The sequence below is a fragment of the Artemia sp. Qi Xiang Cuo genome, chromosome 12 (assembly GCF_049724085.1).
Source record: "Artemia sp. Qi Xiang Cuo chromosome 12, ASM4972408v1, whole genome shotgun sequence".
NCBI classification, from domain to species: domain Eukaryota; kingdom Metazoa; phylum Arthropoda; class Branchiopoda; order Anostraca; family Artemiidae; genus Artemia; species Artemia sp. Qi Xiang Cuo.
Genome location: NC_142805.1, coordinates 40466286 through 40489941, shown reverse-complemented (window position 1 = coordinate 40489941; position 23656 = coordinate 40466286). Strand labels below are relative to the sequence as shown.

The following is a 23656-nucleotide window of genomic DNA, read 5'->3' as shown; positions in this document are numbered from 1 at the left end:
AAAAAAAAAAAATATTAATTTTCATACCATAAAGTGAAAATAAATTTTGTCTTTTATAAACACACTAAAGGTGTTTTTGATTACAAGAACTTATAGACGAACTGAGGCCCAACTAGTTGGAGAAATTTTTGTAATAATCCTGAAGCTCGACTTATGAAACTGGAACAGCCTTCGGTGCTCGCGTCGCCAGGTTGCGAGTATCTACCAAACATTTATTCTCTGAAACATAACGCATTTATTACCATATGCTAGAAATCAGATATTATATCAGGTTTAAGGTGACTAACGAGCGAATATCATCTAAAAAGTAGTTTTAGGTACGGTTTTATAGTTCCAGGGCATTCAAAAATTTCATTACGTTTATGCTTTTGAAAAGCTCTAACTGAGAATTTAACAGGAGGGAAAAGTGATACGGTTCAGGTCTTCGGGCGTTCCAGACAAGAGTGGTTCAATATTTCCAGATTTAGAGGAATTTTTTTAACTTGCTGGCTACATCACCACGCTACAAGTAGCGTTGACTCTTTAAACCTGTTTTTGCTATACCAATAATTTGGATTAAAAGCCTACCAATAATTTGAATTAAAAGCCCTAGATTACTTTCTATTGCATTTGGAGTAATTAAAAATGAAATCAGGATATCATTAACATAGGTCATATCGAGGACAAACCTAACTCACAAACATGACCAATATTAAGAGCACATGAGAATATTTGGCTGTGGAATGTTTTTGTGGTCCATTGCAGTACACGCAGCTGTGTATACTAGTTGTAATTCAACAGCGTCTAGCGTCTCTCCTACAAATTTATAATATATATATGGACTAGTAAATGCAGATTTCAAAAACTGATCGTAAACATTAAGTTGTATTTGTGGTTGAACTGTAATCCTAGTAAAATTATAGTAGAATATATAGATTTTACTGATATCATAATCTTCGTCTTTTAGACATATATTTGATATAAAATAGACGTCTTTAATATCATATTCAGAGTTATCTTAAATGTTTGAGGGCCGCCCCTCCCCTCAATATACAATTTTTTTTTTGTTTCATGATGTTTTATTCTTTAATTTTATGTTGATGTTTCGAATTTATATTTTTGTTAGAAACTACTTTTCCACAATAAGAGGAGAGTCGACACCCCTCAGCACCCAGATTGCACACTAAATCCAAATATTCCTCTAAATGACGGGAACTTACATGGCAAATTCCTTCTACATATCAATCTGCTGTGGAAGTGCAATCCCTGAGGGATTTAAAAAATTCGGACAAAAATAAAGTAAAGCACCCCGCAAAGCGGGGTGTCAACCCAATCCCGAGATTCAATGACCTCCTCCCTATTAGTTTGTACTATAAAAAACTACTTAATATCGTTTAACCATTATTATCACCGTACAAACGGTCTATGATAACCACTCATTTTGTATGGACTGTATACATGTTTAGGGCCAAGTGCAGCAGCATGATATTTGGAACTGAGACACTCAGGGCCCGATTTAAAGCTTTGACGTTTCTAGGGTTTCTAGCGTCTTTGCGAGATTTTCGGGTAAAACTCACGAAAATTCGGGGATAGTTGAAGTACTGAACAGAACGCGACTGATTGAGTCAAAAGTAATGAAAGAGAGGTGATACCGAACTCTCAGCTGCCGTTCTTGGAAGACATGTGACAGTTTACAAGACATCTGGCCACGAAATTCCTGTGTTGTTTCAAAATGAGTTTTCTGTGAATAGGGAGTGCGGCAGTGCGGCGGCGGAATTCACCTGGCACTTGACGATATCTCACATCAGTCCAGTTTTTATTAAGAAAAAAAAAAATCACTCAGTGATAATTTACTACGTCCGCTGACATTGTTCGTCCTTAGGCCAGGGCCTATTGGTAAATCTGGGCATGGAGACACTACATAAATAACTTTTATATAGTTTTAAGAAGGGTGATCATCTCATTATATTTCATTTTGGCTAGATAAGCCAAATCTGAGATTATATTTTTTTGTTAGTATTTTGGCTCTATTCTGGCTAAAATTGCCATTCTACAGGACTGAGTTGCAGATATTGGTACTTGGTTGTATTAAAGTAGTATATTAAGTAGTAGTGTAAATTAGGTAGTAGTAGTAGTATTAAGTAGTTGCAGGTATCCAGACAAAGCCAGGACAGATAGTCCAAGTGAGTGAGAGGCAAATCTGGGATAAGCCAAATCTGGGGAATCTTTTTTGTTGCTTAAAATGGTCACCAGCACTTTCTAATCCTGTTAGAATGAACCCACTCCTTGCATTCTACAAGCAATATTCGGTACGATGTCCCCTGAGGAAAAGAAAAAAGTAAAAATAACACGATCAAAGGCAATTCCCCGGGAAATTCGAAATTTTCGTGTTTTTTGTAGATGGAGGCCGTAAGCCACTGCTCTAAAATTAAAACCACTTTTTCTAAAATTATGTAAGTGCAAATGGAACTGTTTGCACAGTCACATATTTGGTTACAAGATGGCACCCCCAAATTCCACAACACAAGTTAGATTCCTTACTTTCATTGCCTATAACGCGTTATAGCTAAATTAATTATTCTACCACTCAACTAACCTCGTAAGTGGACGAAACTTCCTTAAAAAACATTTTCACACATGAAACTAAATACTCGGAATCTGGAGTAACAACAACGTATGCAACGTCCCTCTGAGCAGCATAGGGCTCTAGTGTGAGTCGCTCCCAATATAAAAATGAATGAGGACCAACACAAAGCCAGTCACGATCAAAGCCACACAGAACCAAAGGAATGGGAAGTGCTTCGCAGTTGTCATCAGTACCTAAAAGAAAAGGGAAATTTGCTATCTGGAACAGTATATATATTTAATTTCCTATAATTTTATATATAATTAATTGCCTAACAAGAGCCAAGAGAATTAATGCAAATACTGGTTTTCAGCAATGAATAGAGTTAGAGTAGCTGGATATACCTGCACATGGGAGAGCAGGAGAAAAAGGTCCACCCTGGAAGATTGGTACAAAGGAATCACCACTCAAAAGACAGATGATACTTGTCTAAAATTTATTTTTCAGCCCTTGTCAAAATTTTGGTGAAACAGTTTTAGGGGATTAAAATTCTTCTCATCTATCTCGTTCTTGAAAATCTATACAACATGTTTTGAAAAATACCTTTTTTAGTATTTTCACAGAAAAAAAAAGCACAACAGCCCCTCCTCTTAGACTTTGAAAAATTAATAAAAAGATTGCCCTCCCTGATGATGCCATCTAGGTTCCAACAAGGAGAGTCTTCACCACATTTTATTAGTTTCCCTATTTGTACTTATGGGTATAGAAAATGACAAAAGGAAAACATTTTAACTATTTAATAGTTAATAAATATAATTACAAAAAGAGAAAATTGACAGGATAGGGTTTCCCAAAAAAGTCTTAACTTTATAGAGTACTGTAGAGCCAAGAGTACAAACAAAATGACACATTTTATGCAACATAAGAAATCAAATGAAATGTCGGAGAAAAAGATAAACAAAATAAAAGGACAATGCAGACCAGTCAAAGCACAACAACAAAGAGAAAAACTCTTTTCCAACTGTCTTAAACACTCCTTCAACACGGTTTCAATAATGCAAGAAAGAAAAAAAATTTATACAGGATGGGGTAAAAAGTATTAGCCTACTGCTTAAGCAAATTAAATCTATGTCTGAAAAGTTTTATCATAATTTTTAACAAATGTACTGTACATCATTTGAAAATATGATCATAAATCGGTATATTCAAATTTTCATCTTAATATTCCTAACATGTTAACAAAAAAACTCTAGTGCATCTCACCAATGTCGATAGAATTGAATAGCAATGTCCGATAATATGAGATGCTTGTCCTTTTTGACACAGCTTTAGCTCAAACCACCTAAATACCAATTAATGACATATTGTGGATTTTCTTTTTTTTTCAAACAGAAAAGAAGCTAATCTGTTTCTGATTTTAAATATGCTATGATACAACATTTCCAATAAAGTTGCTAGAATTTCAGCACTTTTACCATCAACATATACTTCAAAACACTGAAGAATATACAAAAATGTTTTAATTTTAGACAACCTTTCAAATTGTCAAGTCAGCATTGTTAACCTTTGAAATTGTAAACATTGTCAAGTCAATTAGTTTTCCATCTTCAAAATATAGTTTTTCTTCCCTGTCGTTAAACAGATGGGGTCCAAAGTTCTTCCAAAACACATTTTCATTACAATTATCCCTTGCCTATGATGCAAATAAAATTTCCAGGCATATTATGTTGTTTTACGTCCCCCCCCCCCCAAGTATGTTTATTGTTTAAATGCAGAACTGAGAGAATATCTATGGTGTTCCAAATATTAATATTACTAACCTTTGGCAATAATTCTATGAAACTGACGCCATGTTAAGGGTCCCTGGACAGTAAATCCAGCCTCCCATAATCTTGGAGTCCTTCTTTTTTGAGTAGCTTCCTGCAACAGCGGCTGTAAGCACTTCATCACTCTTAACACATCCTGACTACAAGAAGCAGAAACAGTTTGCACATGAGGCCACCGATGTAACGGTTTGGGCTGCGTCTTTTCTGGCCTTTGATAATAAGGATCATACCGACCCATATATGGGTCTGGTCCTATTCTTGCCTGCTCCATAACCATCTGCACTATTTCACAGCCATCAATAAACTCTAAATGATTCAAAATCCTTTCAACAACAGGAGATTTGGTCGATAAGGAACATAGGCTATTACATTCATTTAACACAACATTACACTGATCTCGTATCAAGTCAATTAATGCCTGTCCAGGATGATCAATCACAGCTGGGTTGTCACCAGTTGTCTGATTGCTCAGAGGAAAACCACAGTCACTGAACAATTGTAAAGCTTCTTTGGGCGGTAGTTTACAAAGGGTCTGAATTAGATTTTGTAGGGGTATTTTACGGTTATTTGCTGGATCATAGGTGTGTTGAACCCCACATATGTCACTCTCATCTTCATAAAACAAACCAGATCTTAAAAAGGAAAAAATAAAAGTTAGTCAATGCATAAATAGAGTTAAAGATGGGAGTAACAATTTTTAAAATACTAGGAGCTGAAATAAGAGGTGACAAAAAAAGCCATTCTGATATTTATTTGACATATAGTGCTGGTTCTAATGCATATTATACAGTTCCAAATTGGTCTATAAAAAGAAAGAGAAAAGATTCATGGGAATTCTAAAAGAGCCTAACCAGCCACATGGTGGTAAGATATTTTTCCCCCGAATAGGAAAGTAGGAGGAAGACCCCATTCCTGACTACTCCCTGGCTCTGGGATGAAGTGCAACAGAAAACGAGGAAATTAAAAAACAAGTGTTTAAATACAAACATTATTAGAAATGTGCAAACAAATCTAATATTTTACGAAAGGTCCTAAAATTTTTTGAATTCCTAAGAACGTCTTTAACCGATTATAAACAAAAACCTTAAACACTGTACATACCCAGTAGCCCTATATTAAGCAATCTCCATGAATCTTTTCAGTATGGGTCAAATAAACCTTAAAACATTAAAAACTCTCAACATCACTTACAGTACAGACTCAAGTCTGAACAATAGTAAAAAGTGATAAAAGCTCGACAATTCTGCCCACGTGGAATCTAACGAAGATGATGAGAGTACACACTGACTTTGCTTTCTGGTTATAAAAAAAAAAAAAAAAAAAAAAAAAGAAAAAAAAAAGAAAAAACAAGAGAAAAAAAGGATGGGATGTATAACATAAACACCAGAAAATACTGATCTAACTGAAGGACAAAATTACTACAGATAAAAAGAATCAAGGTATACAGAACAACTTGTATTGTCCCCCTGGATTCCAATCTCCAAGCTCCTAACTTTACATCCTCCCAATAAGCTCCCAATTCCTCAACATATGTTCTTTAAGGCTCTTCTCACACAATCTAAGGAGACATAGCTTTTTGTTAGCCCAGCTGTATTACCAAAAAGAAAATGCTAGTTTATCCTTCCTTTATAAAATGTGACCCAACCTCATCCAACCCCTTCTTTTATTATACAGAGGGAGTGAATTCCTTGTATTAGAGAACCATAAATAAAATAACTACATAAGAAGAGATGGCAGTTTCCAATTTAATCATATTCGTTAATCATGAATATTTGGAGAGGGAGTGTCATTTTAAAATTTCAATTCTGATCAAAAGGATTCTCTCAAAACCTGAAATTGTCTCCAAACTACGCAATATGTTATAAGTTACTCGAACTTAATTGTGAATCGCTCTTTTGTACTTAAAAGCACAAACTATTGACTAACTGTTTTTATTGACAGCCTCTCTCTCATATTGAGAGAAATTTGTCAGTCATCCTTTCCAACTCAAAGTTATCTCAAACAAAAGGTAAAATAAGATAAAGTTAAATGTTTGTGTTCTTTTCTAAGTCTACCAATAGTAATAAAACCCACTATGGGGTGATAAAGACACACTTGAGTATTTATGGCACAATAAAGTGAATCGGATATAGTCAACATTTTAGGAGGTGGTGGTTTTGAGAGATCTAAGGTGCGCAAGAGCATAATTTTATGCCACTATTTTCCTTTTTTTATAGAAAGATTCCTCTGGACCAATGTCAGTGGAAAAGGGGCTAAAATTTACCATATCAGAAATTTTGTGACAAAAAGACATGAAAAAGCAAATATAACAGCAATGTTTGGGCCCAAATTAGCTTTCGTTGAAGTTTGAACCTCTTAATTCTCAACTCCTTACGAACACTGGTCAAGTGCACCTATGGTGTTAGTAATGAAATCCTGATATCTGCCCCTCCCTCCCTCCAATGAATTCTATTCAGATCGAAAGAAAGAAAACAAAAGAAAAAAGAAGAACAAAAAGGTCACAAATGATGTAAGGACAAACTTACCCAGAGGCTAGCCTTCTGTTCACTAAGGCACTAAACCCACAATCGCAAACTATGGCATCATCTTCCGTTGGGTTCTTTTTTAAAGCATCTGGAAGGTAAAGGGCACTATCACGGCCCTTTATATTGCCCACTAGATTGGGACCCGCATTGCACACACATAACGAACAACTCTCAAAATTATGGTCTCTAAATACATTTAATAAAGAGTCACTAAGTAAAACATTCACTAACAGGGCATTAGCATGTAAAGTGGGCATTCCCGTTGCGTGACTATTTCTCTGAGGAGTGAACGGGGATGGCGATATGGGAGACACACCAGGCCTTGGAACAAGAGGAATTGGAGCTCTGTGAATAGAAAAAAAAACAACGAATTAGGACAATCATAGAAAACTGCAATTAGAATGCAATCCAACGATTATAAGACCACTGTGAAAAATTTAGAAAAAAAAAGTAAAATAATAATAAAAGCTCACTATATAGTGTAATTCAGTTCATTCAAACTTGTCAAATAGGAGAGACTTGCTTCAGAAAATTTTCCTCAGAACCAATATTTAGTTTCCACATCAAATTCCAGCATTTCCTGGGATTTGCTATAGCTTTTAATACACTGCACAAGTTGAAGCGTTTCTTATTTCTATTAAATAAAAAAAAAGTTTTTCATAAACAAGTAAGCAACCCCCCCCCTATTCGTTACCCTAAACGTACAAATGGCCGCTAGTTACTCTAAACGTACAAATGGTCGTTGGCGCTTTGCTTCACAGCTTTTGAGAATATAATGCTTCGAGTTGGCACATTCATCCCTCAATCTTTCATCCTCGAAACGACTATTTTCAAAAAAAAGAAGCAATTATGTTCTTAGCAAACTCTGCCAGACAATATATAGCTTCATTCACTAACTATGTTGTTTTTTTACTCTAAGTTTTAGTTCTAGTTCATTTCTAGAAGATATATTTTTACAATTATTTGAACTTTACGCAAACACAGATGTAAATTAAATAGTGTCCAAAGGTCTATATTTCGAAGAAAAAAGAAGAAGAAAAAAAGCAAATAAAAAAGCAAAAAGACTCCCCAAGTAATATGAGTAACTCCAAAGAAGAATTTCCGACTCATAGCTGAATCTAAATTTGAAAGTCAGAAGAGTATATTGCTGACTTCTTTTTGGCTGATTGGTTTTCTTCAGCCCATCAAAATCAACACAAGAGCGTTGACTAAGTAGAATGACGTGTCTCCTACACATCATTTATTAATTTTTTCCCCTTGGCTACTTCGTAGAGAAGGGAAGATCCCTTGCAACTTTGCATAGAAGATGTGGCCGGAGAAACTTGAGTGGGGGCTTATTCGAGCGATAATTAGCATTAATAGTACCCTTACAAGGGTCGAAAGATATTGACAAAAAATTACACCCTCCCTCGTATCTTTTTTACCTCTGGGCACCCCTTGAGAGGGAGCTTATTCGAGTAAACATTGAAAGGTAAAATACCCTTCTAAGTTTCGAAAATCACTGGTGGAAAATCAGCTCGTCTCCTTTGTATTGTTTATGTCTGAACACCTGAACTGTATTGTTTACATCTGGTAATGAATCAAAATTTTTAGCCAAGCATTTTAATTAGAATAATAAAAGATTCCGAAAATTAGCCTTCAGGGGCACAACCACGAAAAGGTAAGGGCCCTGGGGTTCGTGCATACCTCACAGGTACGTTTTAGTAGAAGCGGCGGGGATATTGAACACTTTTAAAATCGGAACCTTGCTAAGTATTCAAATTTGCACGATGGGAGATAAAACTATGTCCGGGACCCATCAAACACCAGCGTCCCATAGCCGTCTACTGTTTGGCAGAAAAGTAAACAGGTTATACCTGGTTGAAACCAGAATCGTACAAGGATTCTAAGTTTCAAAACACAAACGAGTTAAATCCATACTGTAGAATGAGTTGCTGAAAAACACGCACATCCTGGCTCCTATGCAAAAACGAGCCAACATCAAGAAGCAGACTGATTGAAAGCAAAAACAAGCTCTTACTCGGTGCGAAAACACTCAGAGATCTGACTAAGTGAACAACACTTCGGTTACGCGATGCAAACACGACTCAGGTCCTGGCCCAGTACAGAAACAAGCAAAGACGAAGCTGCGGACAAACTCGATGGGCAGTTTGTACCTAGTTTTAACAAGAATCCGGCAAGGATTTTTAACTTGTGACTTTAATTACCAAAGTGAGCAGCTGCTCCTACATCCTACACATGTCATTAACATTTTAGCAGATCGAAAGGCACATGGCACTTCGTTTGAACCGGAATTATACAATGATTATCAGTATGCATGATTGGAGAATATAGATGGGCCAGTTACCCCTCTGAAACCAACCCTTCTCACCTTTTCAGCGAAAAATAAGCAAAATTTTTTTTTCTTTGATCAGCTTGAAGCTTAGGGGATGTGCCTTTGGTCAATGTGACATGAGAATGACGATTTACAGACGTAAACTCTTTCTCCAACTTTTGCATAAAAATGCTCCAACCTACTCGAAAATTACAGGGTAAGAACCTTGATTCCAGGTGATAAAATGACGAATTTTCAAAGGCCAAGCCCGACTTGCATTCCGAACGTAAATGTCCAGATCCGCTTGATATTTCATCAGTTCATTGCTACAGCCAGGCAAATTTCGCCAACGTATTTTATGGTTTTGTTCGGTAGATGTGCTAGCAGGTTCCTAAGTTTCGGAGACTCTCCAGACTATGAAACTTTGAAGCCTACTAGCTCCTGGACAACATATGTATTGTTCAATAGTCTAACCTTTCTTGGGGAATGTCTGTTTGAGCACGTATTCACCAAATTTCAAGCGAGTCTCAGCACTTTAGACTTTCTAGTCAGTTGTACGCGGCCAATTACCAGAGGCAACCAATTCAGGCAAGTCAATCAAAAATGTCTTAGATCCTAACTTTTGTCTACCAGACTATAGTCTACGACCGGCTGGCTCCGCGGCCTCGAACCTCAGCCCCTTTGTAGGGGCCGAGGGCCTGCCCCTCAGTAGTAAGTGCGTATTCTTATGGGTTGATCTTCTTGTGTTTTGTATTGTATGATTAGAGACATAAGAGTCCCTGACTCCTCTAATACCACCCGTTCCAGCGTCAACAGAGCAGTTTCTTCATTAATATTTCTGCAATAATTGCATATTTACCTTAACACATACATTTTTTTAGGTAAAAATCTAGATAGAAATTTAATTCACATCTTTTAATGAAATAATAGTATATCAGGTTTAGAGCAAAAAAAAAAAAAAAAAAAAAAAAAAAAAAAAAAAAAAAAAACGCGTTTGTAAATTTGTTGAGTTTTTTTTTATAATATCCAAATCAATAAATAAAAAATTAAATATAAGTAAACCTAAGTAAAACGGACAAGTTTATAATAGATTTTAAGTAAATTTGGCCAAACTGGTAAACCGCAGTTTTTTTTTAAGATTTCATGTAAAACAAATGTATTAATATCTTGAAAATAACAGAAAAACCGAGTGATTACACAAAATTATTTGCTATGAATTTTAGTACAATCCGTAAGTCCACTTACACTACCTGTTGGTAAAATCACTGAACAAGTTTCAAATAGAACATAAAAAGGTTATATAAAGAAAAAAAAAGAGAGAGTAAGATACATTATACTTGAGGGTGTCCTAAGGATGGGTTCAGCCCAATAGAATACCAAAAATCCTGCATATTCATAATCTGTATGATTGAAAATCCCCCCTCCCCACTCACCAAAAACTTCTTAGAAAAAGTTTATCAGCAGTTATAGCACAAAATCACAGTTGATCAAAAATCCCGATTAAAAGATTCCAATTTCACCGCAAATTTAAATTGCCATCCAAAATCCTAGTTTTTTAAGCAAAAGACTTACGAAACTGCAAATATTTATTAATCTCTACATGAAAATTCGCTTTGTTTGTATCTCCACTTCTGTCAGGGGAAGAGAAGGGGGGAAGGAAAGAGGAATGGGGAACAATTTTTTACCCAGTTCTCGCAAGAGTATACTCTACGGTTCTTTTGTACGCCTGTTGTCAGCCAGGCTTGACAGCAAATTAGTACATAATAAAATTATGTTAAATGAAAAGTGAACAAAAATTTATTTAAAAAAACCGTATATTAAAACCGAAAACGACCAAAAACCAAGTCACATTACACTTCAAAATTATAGCGAACATAAACTAAAATGAAGGGTCAGTGTCATTTACGTTTTACTGAAGACGTAATCTATTCTGAGTAATATTTTTCCTCTTAAAATTGAAAATTAAAAGCTACTCTTCCAGGAGTCTTTTTTATTTTTTTTTTTTGGGTATATTTGAAACCCTCGATTCAGTTTCATTAGCCTAAAAAAAAAAAAAAAAAAAAAAAAAAAAAATCAGTAGTAGTTTCTTTCTTTTCAATCCATTCTCTTCAAACGCATAGAAAATCAACTGGCGAATCATTATTTGTTTACTAGTGAATTGAAAGATTGGTGTTTTATTTCTTCTATATAAAGACAAATAAAAAGCACACACTTTCAAATACATTCCGTTTTCAGCAAAGCGCAAATGGCACTCTAGCCATTAGGAGGTTTGAGGGGGTGTTAGTCCTGCTCCTGTTTTTAGTGATTTCTGTGCCTTTCTAATTTTATTCATAGCAAATACCGATTCGTTTCCGGTTTCACTAAAATTCATTTACATCTTTTAGAAACACTTCTTTTGGTAAAACGTTTTAAAAAGTTAATTAACTCTAATAATCAAGATCCTACTGGACCTAAGAGGTTAACACAAAGCCTAAAAGCAAATAATTACTATGTTACCTGACTGGTAAGCTTGGCGGTCGATTAAACTGTCGCATCTGCCTTGGTTCAGGAACATATACAAATTCTTTGGCTAATACAAGCGGAGGCAGTCGAGAACTAGGCAAGTCCAACAATGGACTATACGTGTCAGAACTGACGATATATGATACAGGAAAAGGTCTATATACAAAATCTTTATCCAATTCAATATTAGGACTTGGAGGTGATCCAACATCCATAGGGGATGGCAGTGGGTGTTCATGTGAGGGAGGCGTCGGGAACATTTTCGAGAGTTCGGCAGGACCCAGGAAGCCACCAGGAGAGGCCATTGCTGTCTTGGCAATGATCAATTTTGTCTCTTCAGAGACAGAGTCTGTAAAACAAAACAAGAATGTATTTCATACCCATAAATGGAAAAACAGATGGAGTACAAAAAAGAAAAACAATAAATAATATTTGCAATACCCATCAATAAGCAACATTGAAAACTTAAAATGGCTTAAATAGAATACACATAGATATTACTAATCTTACTTATGCAAAGAGGGATCAGTGGTTAAGCGAATCTTGAAGTTGTTGAATCTCTTACTTTCGGTTGTAATTATGAGAGGGCAATAGCAAATTATCAGACTAATTTGCTACAGTAAATGTGAAAACTTTCCAGTCAAAGATGAGAACAATAACAAAATACAAAGTCAGGCTCACTAGATTCACTCGAATCGAAATTGAAAGAGAATCGAGTAAGAAAGGAGATTTAACATTTTAAAGCCCTTCAACAACTGCTGAAATTCATCAACTAATGCACGAACTAGAACATAGCTCATGATGGCAACATAAAATATTCAGTTTCAGGTATTACATTTGCTTGAAAATGATAGCTATTTGATACACCCATTGGTTCATAGCAAATGAATAACTCAAAAAAATTTAATTTTTTGGAAAAATTTTACTTACCAGAAGGTTTGTTTGATCCTGGTGGGGTGGGAGGGATTGGATCACTGCCATCAGGAGTATCATCTTCAAACATGTTGTCCAAGTCACTATATGAAGGTTCAAGCCCCTTTAAAGTATACAGCTTTGAGTCATCTTCTTCCTAAAATTAAAATGCTCTTCAGTTAGTTGTAGTAGCAAAGCCTGGGGTACTTGCACGAAGGGCCGGAAGGACTGGGGCTTAGGAGGCTGAAGAAATCCACCCAGAGGACTATCAAAGTAGAATACGTTATCTTAAATATTACAGAACTGATTAACCAGCAAAATCTATTGCATAACACAGAAATAATACATTCATGAGAGTAAATAAACTAAATCTTCTATGACAAAATCTCAGGGACAAGAAAAAGGAAGATTACTTACACGAAAAGGTTCTTTCCGCTTGACGCCTCGCTCTTCCCCCTCCTGTTGTGACGAAGGCCGAACTTCATGAAATTCTCCATCTTCTGGTCCTCCTCGAGCGTCTATGGCTATTTTTCCTTCAGGGTGCATGTCTTGATACCTTAAGCTCTTCACAGGGTGATTTAGCCTACATGTGAAAAGAAAACATTTTTTAAAATTGTTTACCAAAATATAACAACGCTGCCTCGACAAAAAATAATAAAAAAAAAAAAGAGAGAGAGATAGAGAGAGAGAGAGAGAGAGAGAGAGAGAGAGAGAGAGAGAGAGAGAGAGAGAGAGAGAGAGAGAGAGAGAGAGAGAGAGAGAGAGAGAGATTAAAAATGATAAAACTTGTCAAAAATAAGAGATAATACTAACATTATAGTATGGAAGAAAACAGACAAGAATACAAAAATCACTAAGTAGAGAGGCTACAACTTGACTCTGTGTGCGAATTTTTATTTGAGGCATAAGGATTTACACTTGTCTCTTATTTTCTTTTTTTTCTAATATATTTGATATGATAGTCGGCAAGAGCAGATCCAGGATTTTTGTTCGGGAGCGGGGGGGGGGGGGGTGTTTACTAATTTTAGACTAATTTTACTAAGGTTTTACTAATTTTCGACTCGGTATAAAATTTCGGTGGGGGGCGGGGGGGGGGGGGTTCAAACCGGGTAACCCCCCCCCTGGATACGGCCTTGATAGTCGGTCACCTGAATTGCATGGTTATGGTTCATAGTTCGTTCTTTTTTTATTCAATGTTATCATTTTTAACATTCACCTAAACTTTTACTACCTCTTGGTTCAAGAATAATTTTCCTCCCGTCTCAGAGTTACCCTTGTGAATTTGTTGATAGATTGTAATTTTTATTAAAATATTTTCCATGGTGAAAATGTATTGTGTTTCTCTGTTACGAACCATAGATCTTATAGGGAGTTAAATACGATTTCACTTACCTTGTTGACTTTTATGAGATATATAATTATGTTATTCTTTGAAGAAAAGGCAAAATGGCTAGGTTTGCGCATCTTCTATCTGCTGAATTCCTTTTCTTGAAAAAAAAAAAAAAAAAAAAAAAAAAAAAAAAAAAAAAAAGAAACTATAGTTAAAATCTACTAGTCAATTTTTCTTAAACCGGTGTCATATACTTTTTGAACTAAAAAGAAGGGACTAAAAATCAAAATGCCTAAAAAAAAACAAAAAAAAAAAACAGTAATCCACAGGAAGAAGAAAAATAGCCAAGAACAGACTAGGTATTGTATAGGAAAGCAAATCTAAAGTTGTATAATTTTTCATAGAATTAAGTAAGAAAAATAGAGATTTGTTTTTTAATGATAGCAACTGGCAAGACTAACACTTGGGAATATACTACTTTCAAATACTTTATTTCCTGCCTCAATCAAAAGTTACACCTGAGGTTATACGTATATTTCTGTATTTTCATTTAATTAATGAATTATTCATAAAGAGAGGGGAGGTTCCAGACCAATCAATCCCCCACTACAGATACAACAGCATGAGTTTTCCTTTATGTGTTGGAATATGCCAACAGCTTATTCCAACACAAATGGTTCGATGCTAAATAAGGGATCCAAGCCCTAAATTTAAGAAGTTTTATCTGTTCAGAGCACCAGAAGCTTCAACTAAAGACTAAATTATGTGTTATCTTATTGAGCCATTTCTCCTTGTAATGCTAAATACTCCAAATCAACAAAAACAGTAGATTCTTTCTATCCTAAATTTCTCCTTAATACTATATTTCGTCATTCTGCTAAGAACAGAACAAGTGCATCATTTTACCAGCTCTGCTACTATGACCACAATGTAGTTAAAATAGTTACTCACCAGGCTTTTGTAACTCCGTAGTCATAAAGACTATTTAAGGATGGTTCATTATCTACGTCCACATCCAGTTGAGGTTCAACGCTGGCTGGCTTGTTTTCAGCCGGCTGTACGGATCTCGGAGTGAAAGGATCCTTACCAAGGTTACTCACAGGCGACTGGTGTACGTTGGACGCAGAGTTGACAAAATCATATGGTGTTGCTTTGGATTCAACGGAGGCCGGCGGTTGTTCCACGCTATGTACAGCCTGTGGCGAAAGCATAGGCATTGAACGAGGTCCAGCACTGTATGGGGAAGGACCAACGCTACAGGCTGGGGATTTCTCCATTGGCGGCTGCAAAATATATATATATATATATATATATATATATATATATATATATATACACATATAAAACTTAAAAAAAGAACAAGAACAAAAAAAGGAGAGCATACACTATCAAATTGCGAACTTCTTTTATTCTTAATTTTCAGGAGGTTCCTTAAAACATCACAATAATTTCAATAATTTAGACTGTTTATACATAATCCAACAGGGAAGAAGAGCAACGTTTCGCAAAACGTTGCCCATAGCCCACAATTTCCATACATAGCCCACAATTACTCCCAAATAGCCCACAATTTCTCCTCTTTAAAGAAGTTTTGTTATTATTGTCTAGACAAAAAAAAAAAAAAAAAAAAAAAAAAAAAAAAAAAAAAAAAAAGAAGCAAAATCCCAGGATTTGGAAGCATATGCTATTTACATAATTAGATATAGACAGAGAGGAAGAGAAAGGGAGAGAGAGAAAGAGAACGAGAGAGAGTTAATTGATACCACAACAAACACGTGGTTTAATGATAGCACACAACCACATGGCTCCCAATATCACGGAAAAAGACCAAAGACCAGCACCAGTGGCCATAGAAAAATTAACGTAAACGAGGTCAGATCGTGATTAATAAATGTAAATGTCGAACAAAACAAAGCAAAATAATATAGCAGACATAACTTAATAAACAAAAAGGTGATTTTAACCAAACTATTGAAAAACAAATCAATGACCAAAAGTTGTGAAATAGAATTTATCAGAAATTAACTACTAGCCAGGATAGATTTCGTCAAATATTCAAATTTTACAAACAGTATAGAAAACAAATATAAATTAAATGTAAATTTGAAGAAGTTGACAGAAACCATTAAAAGTAGAAAGTTTTTAATAAGGGGGCCAGTTTTAATGAGGGCTCTTTATTTTTTGACAACTCTTGATTGCTTTTCCTGAGAGGGTGTGGGCCTTTGTTCATTGAATGGAGTTTTGAGAGCCTTACCCCCCCCCTTTTTTAGAGACAATTAAAAAGCGATTTATTTCTGAGAATGAAAGCGAGCCCCAAGCCTACTCCCTCTGCGTGTGTCATCCAGCCAATAAACTGCTGACACATGTCAATCAGAATCACCAAGATGGGGTTGATCATATCTCTGGATCCCAGCCTCAAAGGGGCACAGTGTGATATTCTTTTCTTTGATGAGAAAATTCGTATTCCAGAACGTTAAATTGCTTTTTTTCTGCTGAATAACAATTCAAAACTAAAAAGATCTGCCATCAGAATGTTTTAGAAAATTAATGCTAGAGTTTACAGCCCAAAATACTATTTGTAGAATAACAAAACTTTCCCATGGAACAAGTCAAGGTAACATTGCGTGCAATTCTTTGGTTCCAATACCCAGGACAATAGCAACAACCTGTCAAGAGTTCTAATTTTTCCGATCGACCCACCCTTTTTTAGAAGTATATCTCAATGTCTTAAAATTCTGTTATTTTTAAAAGCAAATTCCAATTCGGTAATCCTTGCTTGGGAGATATGAAAAAGAATGGAGGGGGACATTTTGGCTCTCTATTGCCCTGACTATAAGTGTTTATGGCTTACTCTCAATGGCACTATTGATCACATTTTCTGAGGCATTGATTATTCACAGAAGGGAGGTTTTTTATTATTTTTTAAGGAGGATAAATAGGCATGATAATAATATATAAACACCTTCATTCCGGTTTTCACATAGGTAGGAGCCAAAGGAACAGTCAGTTTTGTAGGTTCTACTCCCCCAGAAGGTCCAACAGTAGACGGAATATGAGATTGATTCGCCTGTCGCTTGTGAAAAGTCAATTTCGTTCGAGCTTGAGACGAGCCACTAGTAATTTGACTATTCTTTCGTTTACTAAAAAGGAAAACAGATAAGAATGATCTCTAGATTTTTATTAATTCATACATACAGCGTAAAGCAAAAATACGGATTGGTCAATCCGTAAAGTAAAATGACGATTTGTTAAGTAATATCTTACACCACATTGCCTTTAAATATACGAGGTCTATCCCGAAAGTAGATTACGTTTTCATCTGTACCCACGAGGAGTGGATCTTGCGCGACCACATTGGTGTCTGTGCGTTACGCCGCTCAGTAGGCATCTAGCCGTGCCAGTGAAAGGTTCGTGTTCAATCTTGTAGGGTTATAGTGGCAGTTTAAAATATCCCCATTAATTGAAAATGCCACGGACTCTGTCGTAGGTGCAATAATAAGGTTTTTGTCAGTAAAAAAAAACTATAAACCGATAGAAATCTATCGGCAGCTATGTGAAGCGTATGGAGACAATATTATCGCTGAAGGTGGAGTGCGTCAATGGTGTATTCAATCTGAAAATGGCCTATCGAACGTTCATGGTGAAGAGCAAAGTGGAAGAGCTAGCATAGTTACTGCAGAATTTGCTCAAAAAGTCTGAGAAAACCAACGATCCACGGTGACGGAACTGTCACATAGTTCTTCACAAATTTCGCGCCAAAATCATCACTGATAAGCTCGGTTACCACAAGCTTTGTTCAAGATGGGTACAAAACTATTCACAGAAACGCACAAAAATCATGACTTAGGGGGCAGGATTTTAAGAGGAAGGAATTGCCGAGCTCATTCATCACTGTGATAATTGCCTAGATTTGAGTGGCGACTTGGTTGAAAAGTAGTATAAGTGCGGCTTTCCACTGAATATAATAATTTTATTCCTATACCTTGTTTATTTTGAATTCCAAAACTTAATCTACTTTCTGGATAGCCTTTGTATAATTAAAATGAAGGAAAGTACATAATAAGGGGTAAATTTTCTAAATAAGACAATGGAAAAAATGTTAATGTTACTTTTTTCACTGACTTAATCGAAGTTTTACTCTGTATTTTTCATTCAGTTTTAGTTATAAATATAATTAATTATCAAATTAAAAAATTAAGCTTTTTAAAATAATAATTTCTTTAGTTTGACAATTTAATTTCCATTGAAATCACAAGATAATACTCTAGAACATATCCAGAAAATCATTCTTTACTTAGTTTAAACAGATGAAATTACGCTGAACTGTGGCTAGCAAAGGATCATATACCTACTCCTTTTCCTGCAGACACCACATTGTTAAACATACTGCCAATTATGAAATAATAATATTGTTATACCAAAACCACGGGTGTTGACGGTAATACTAGCTATATTTACAATACTTAACACACAGAGCGGCCCCTAGCTCCTGTAAAAAGGTTTTAGAGACAACACGTGAAAACGCAAAAAAAAGATATCCTTAAGAGACCCTTTTAACTATCATTTCGTGCAATTTTTGATACTGATAAAATCGAACATTATGAAAATTATGAAGGTAATCAAACAGTATATGGTAAACCGCACAAAGATAAAAACAAAATACAAAAGAAGGTGATAATAGTACCCAGACTTGTGAGAGGTCTATGATACTTGCATTTTTTTCTTTATACACAAAGCATCAAACAATAAACGAATATGTATAATATCTCCTCCTAAGCACTTTTTGAAAGCTATGACTATTTACAGCATAAAACAACGCAAATCAGATAAACACCATGAAACAGGAAAAAAAGTAATAAAGATACCTTGGACAGTGACATGGTGACTTTGCTAGCGGATCACCAACTTCTACCATACTTTCATTTGTGTTATCAGCCTTAGCAATACTATCGTGACGACTTGACGCCAAAACTCGCCGACTCGCAGTACCTCCAACTATTGGACAATGCTTAGCAGCAGCAGCATAAGGGGCTGCAGGTTCTCCATATGCAAGAGAACCACTCATTGGGGATGATGGCTTTGCCACTAGTCCTTAAATACAAAGAAAATCTTGCTCGAAAAGAAAGTGACAAACTAGTAGGTTTCTCTGAAAGATTTTAACAAATATTCAGACCCCCCCCCCAAAAAAAAACACGAAATATTAGGGCTTAAGGAAAACAGTATATGCAAATATATTTTTTTATTGCTATAATAATTTTTGATGGCTATAAAAATATAGTTTTTAGAATTTGACCATCTCCTTCAGCTAGATAATACGGAATCCGCATGAAACGGAGGCCTATTTTTTTGTGAATACAAATCGAAGGACATTCTTTGGAGAGTTTGACCGTCTCCTTCAACTATATGATATGGATTCCGCTTGAAACAAAAACCTATTTTTTTGTGAATAGAACCCTAGGCCATTCTTTGGACCTGAACCACATTCAATGACTAATTCTTTCATGGACGGAATCAGGATTTTCCTCCAGCGATGGTCAGGTAAAGGAGATGGAATACCCTGCTACAAAAATTACATTTTTACTTACCAAAGACGCAAGGCCATAGGAGAACATTTATAAAGAATATACTATTAATTTCACGACTATGTTATGAACAGTTCTGTCCAGACATGAATAATTGTATTTCAGGAAAATGACACAGAGTATTGTTAAATATGAGCTTCTTCATGACATACTATTGCTTTGAGGGCTTAAATTATCGAGACCGATTATAAGGAATCAAGCCTTGCTGATTTAAAGAACCAAGCTTGACCAAGATGAATACCAAATAAAACAACCAACATGCATGTAAATAGAATCTATACATATTTCCATGAGTTTTCAAAGGTGCCAGTCACATCTCTGCAGCTACAAAACAAGAGTAAGAAAAAAAAGCAGCTATAAATATTGCAGAAATTAAATCTTCTAAAAGGTATCAAATCTGGGCTCAAGCGGCTACTTTTTCACAGGCAAAAAAGGACCAAGGGAATACAAAGGGCAAAACTGGATTCGTTAAATTGAGTAGATTAGTATTACTGTATTAGGTTAGTCTCTACGTTAATCTGTCATGTTTAAATTCTCCCATATACAATTTATGAAATTTCCATATCCCTATCAGCCTAAAGTAGATATTGTTAATTTTAAAACCAAGTTTTTCTTTTCAGTGGCTCAATTCAAAACATTTCAAAACGGTTGGTTAGCCGTCACGACCTAAGAACCTGTAATTAAAAAAGAAATATAATGTAATGCTAAACGCAGAAAAGATCGTTGTTACATGAAAACGCAGCTATACGAAACCAGTCCAATCTTCTAGTCAATCAGATAAAAATGCTTTTAGAGGCGAAATATACAATTGTTTTTAAGTTGATAATGTTTAATGTCATTGAACAATGGGCTTATCTGATATTTCTTAAATTTTACAGAAGCGCAGATATGAAATGAACAAAGCTGTTTGCTGCATGAAATGGACAGGTTATGTTTTTTTTTTTAGAATTTGAATACAACTTAGTGGTAAAAATTAGAATGTAGCTTGATTTTGGTAGTGGCCGGCGTTTATCCCCAGCGGAAAATACCCCCCTTGGAAAATACGGCTTTCCAAATTTGAGAATTTTATTTGAGTTTAATTTTTTTATTTCCATAGGGGGAACGAATTTTTGTACTTGTGTATTATGCACCACTCACTCAAATTTACGAAATAAATTTGGGCTATAGATTTGCATATTAGGGGGGGGGGGGGTGGAGGGTAAAGTATATCAGTCTGCATGCAAAATGTGTTGGTACAATTATCCTGCATATTATATAGATAGATAGATAAGTTTATTTTAAAGCCAAATATATGGCCGTGAAAACAGTAAAATAGCATAAATGAAAGGCACAAATACATAAACTTTGATAAGCGATCATCATAAAACACTTAAATGAAACACTATGTTAACCTAATAATAGTACTTAATACGTGGAAAAACAGTCATTGAAAAAAAAAAAAAAAAAAAAAAAAAAACAAAAATTGGAAAAAACACTTAAATGAAACATTACATTTACTTTATACTTTGTTTTTTTTTCGTTAACAAAATTTCCAGATACCTCGCTATTCTTCTGTAATGTTTTAGTGGCTATATACCTAGAAAGAATTATTTTCTGACTTCAAACTGTCCAAACACTTTACTCCCCCGGTAAATACCCCCCCGTGTAAAAGAATGTTTTCTAAATTTGAGAATTTTATTTCTTTTAATTTCCGTAGGGAAAAGGAGTTTTGGTACTTGTGTATTATGGGCAACTCACTTAAGTTTACGCTCTGTAAAACTCGAGAACAAACCGGTTCCTTCGTTAGTTCTTTTCAGCTTAGCACGAGACAAGACAAAGACAAGCGACAGGATATATGGGAAATATATAATTTGGGCTATATATTTACACAGTTTGAAGTCAGAAAACAATTCTTTCTAGGTATGGCCACTAAAAAATTATAGAAGAATAGCAAGGTATCCGGAAATGTTGTGAAAAAAAAAAAAAAAAAAAAAAAAAAAAAAAAAAAAAAAAAAAAACGCAGCATAAAGTAAATGTAATGTTTCATTTAAGTGTTAAATGTTTTTTTTTCCAATAGCAGTTTTTCCAAGCATTAAGTACTATTATTAGGTAAATGTAGTGTTTCATTAAGTGTTTTATGATGATCGCTGATCAAAGTTTATGTTATTGTGCCTTTCATTTATGTTATTTTACTATGTTCATGGCCTTATATTTGGCTTTAAAACACACTTCTCTATCTATCTATCTAATATGAAGAATAATTGTACCAAACACATTTTGCATGCAGACCCGCTATACTTTACCCCCTCCCCCTTAATATGCAAATCTATAGCCCAATTTTATTTATAAAGTAACGAAAAACTAACTAAAAAACTGATGTGTTCTCGAATTTTACACAGCGTAAACTTGAGTGAGTGGCGCATAATACACAAGTACCAAAATTCCTTCTCCCTACGGAAATAAGACAAAAAAACTCAAATAAAATTCTCAAATTTGGAAAGCCGTATTTTCCACGGGGTATCTCCGGGAGGGGGGGGGGGGTTAAACGCCTAGACCTATTTTGGTATATAACTCATAAAATTACAATACTTAGTCGTGTTATTTCTTCATTTTTTTTTGTAAAATCATAACAAATCTTTCCCATATTGTCTGAATTCAGTACAGGAAAACTGGTTTCAAATGGACGTTTCTCCCCTCCCCAGGGGAGTAGATTAGACCATTTTTTATAAAGAAGGATCCTTTTGATCAATCTCAGGGGGTATCAAAAATTTAACTTAAAAGTAGCTGATTAGCTATTGATGCATATTAGACCATAAAAATATGGCATGTTTAGTTTTAAAGGATTATAAAATAAATTATTATTTCAGTTTATATTCGGATTTACACTCTATCAATGAACAATTACTAAATATACACAGTAAGATTATGATGAGCAACTGGGGATTACCTTGTTTTTGTTGTTGTGGTGAATGGGTATCAAGATCGGTCACCAGAACATAGATGCTTGGATAACGGACTCGCATACCAGATATGCTCACTTCAATAACAGGTGGGACGTCCAAATGCTGAAAATCCATCGGAATTGGATAAAATTGACGCCATTCTTTTAAAGTTTGATCGCAGACTGGATCCCCTAACTGAAGAAACAAATTCAATTTAATAGTTAAAATTTACAAAAAAAAACATTTGCAGGAAATAATCTATTATAACTTCAACTGGTGGAATAATTTGGAAAAATCACCAATTTCTTCATTAGGATCAGGGATTACAAGAAATTTCCAGAGGAAAATTTAAACTTTACAACACATAATAAGAAGGAAATTATCCTTTTTGAAGTTTTTTCGTTTTACAACTGCCTTAAGCTATTGGTCAAATTAATCGTCTTTGATGTTGCCATTAATTTTTGGTCTAGAGATTCTGCATCAAGGATAATGATTTCTTACTTTGAAAAAGTAGAAGGAAAGGCACCGTCATTTTTATATTAATGCCTTGCAAGTGTTTCTTTCTTTATCACTGGTGAAGTACAACTATCATCAAGATTTCGTCTTGAACTATATCTTAAAACAAGATTTAAGAGTAGATTTGAGCTGACGAGTAGGCAGAATAGGAATGTCACTACATGTTTGTATCTATAATATATGTCCATAACCATGGAGGCGGATGGAGTTCGTCCGGAATGAGGCAGACTATGTCTGCTGACCACGTACCTCTGGATATGGGGTTTTCCCTAACTAAACGCTCCATGTTAATGGGCAGCCTCAACCTTATGAGGTGGGTGGAGCCCACCCCAGGGACTTTCAGTATCTAGGCAAAGTCCTAGCTCTAATTAGATCCCAGGCCTAGGGTCGGTTGGGCCTGCATCCCTCAACCCGAAAATTTTACCGCAACGAAAAACGATGATACAGCCTCGGATGACCTACCCCCTTTTACCTTCCACGACCCCAGCATGTCCCTGGACTGATTTTAGACCATCGAATGAATCTTATTGACGAAGGTGGAATACGAATTGCCACCTCGAACGTACTCACACTCAACTTTCCTGGAGCTAAATCAATGCTTGCCTATGAGCTAAAACGCTTCAAATATAGCTGTGGCTGGCCTTACGGAAACCCGCCTTGTCGGAAGAGAGTCCGAGGATATT

At 35.4% G+C, this 23656-nt stretch overlaps 1 protein-coding gene across 1 annotated transcript in view; it reads right to left on the bottom strand.

Annotated features, from left to right (window-relative positions):
* The window catches only part of skd (mediator complex subunit skuld), a 75553-nt gene that overhangs the window by 32040 nt on the left and 19857 nt on the right, over window positions 1–23656 (bottom strand). The window contains exons 5-14 of the mRNA XM_089098110.1: window positions 22463–22652; window positions 18820–19045; window positions 16917–17094; window positions 14906–15237; window positions 13042–13207; window positions 12643–12781; window positions 11707–12061; window positions 6897–7241; window positions 4366–5003; window positions 2576–2799 (exon numbers count right to left, since the gene is read on the bottom strand). Coding sequence (XP_088954236.1) covers window positions 2576–2799; window positions 4366–5003; window positions 6897–7241; window positions 11707–12061; window positions 12643–12781; window positions 13042–13207; window positions 14906–15237; window positions 16917–17094; window positions 18820–19045; window positions 22463–22652 — 2793 coding nt within the window. The remainder of the gene's footprint in view (window positions 1–2575; window positions 2800–4365; window positions 5004–6896; window positions 7242–11706; window positions 12062–12642; window positions 12782–13041; window positions 13208–14905; window positions 15238–16916; window positions 17095–18819; window positions 19046–22462; window positions 22653–23656) is intronic.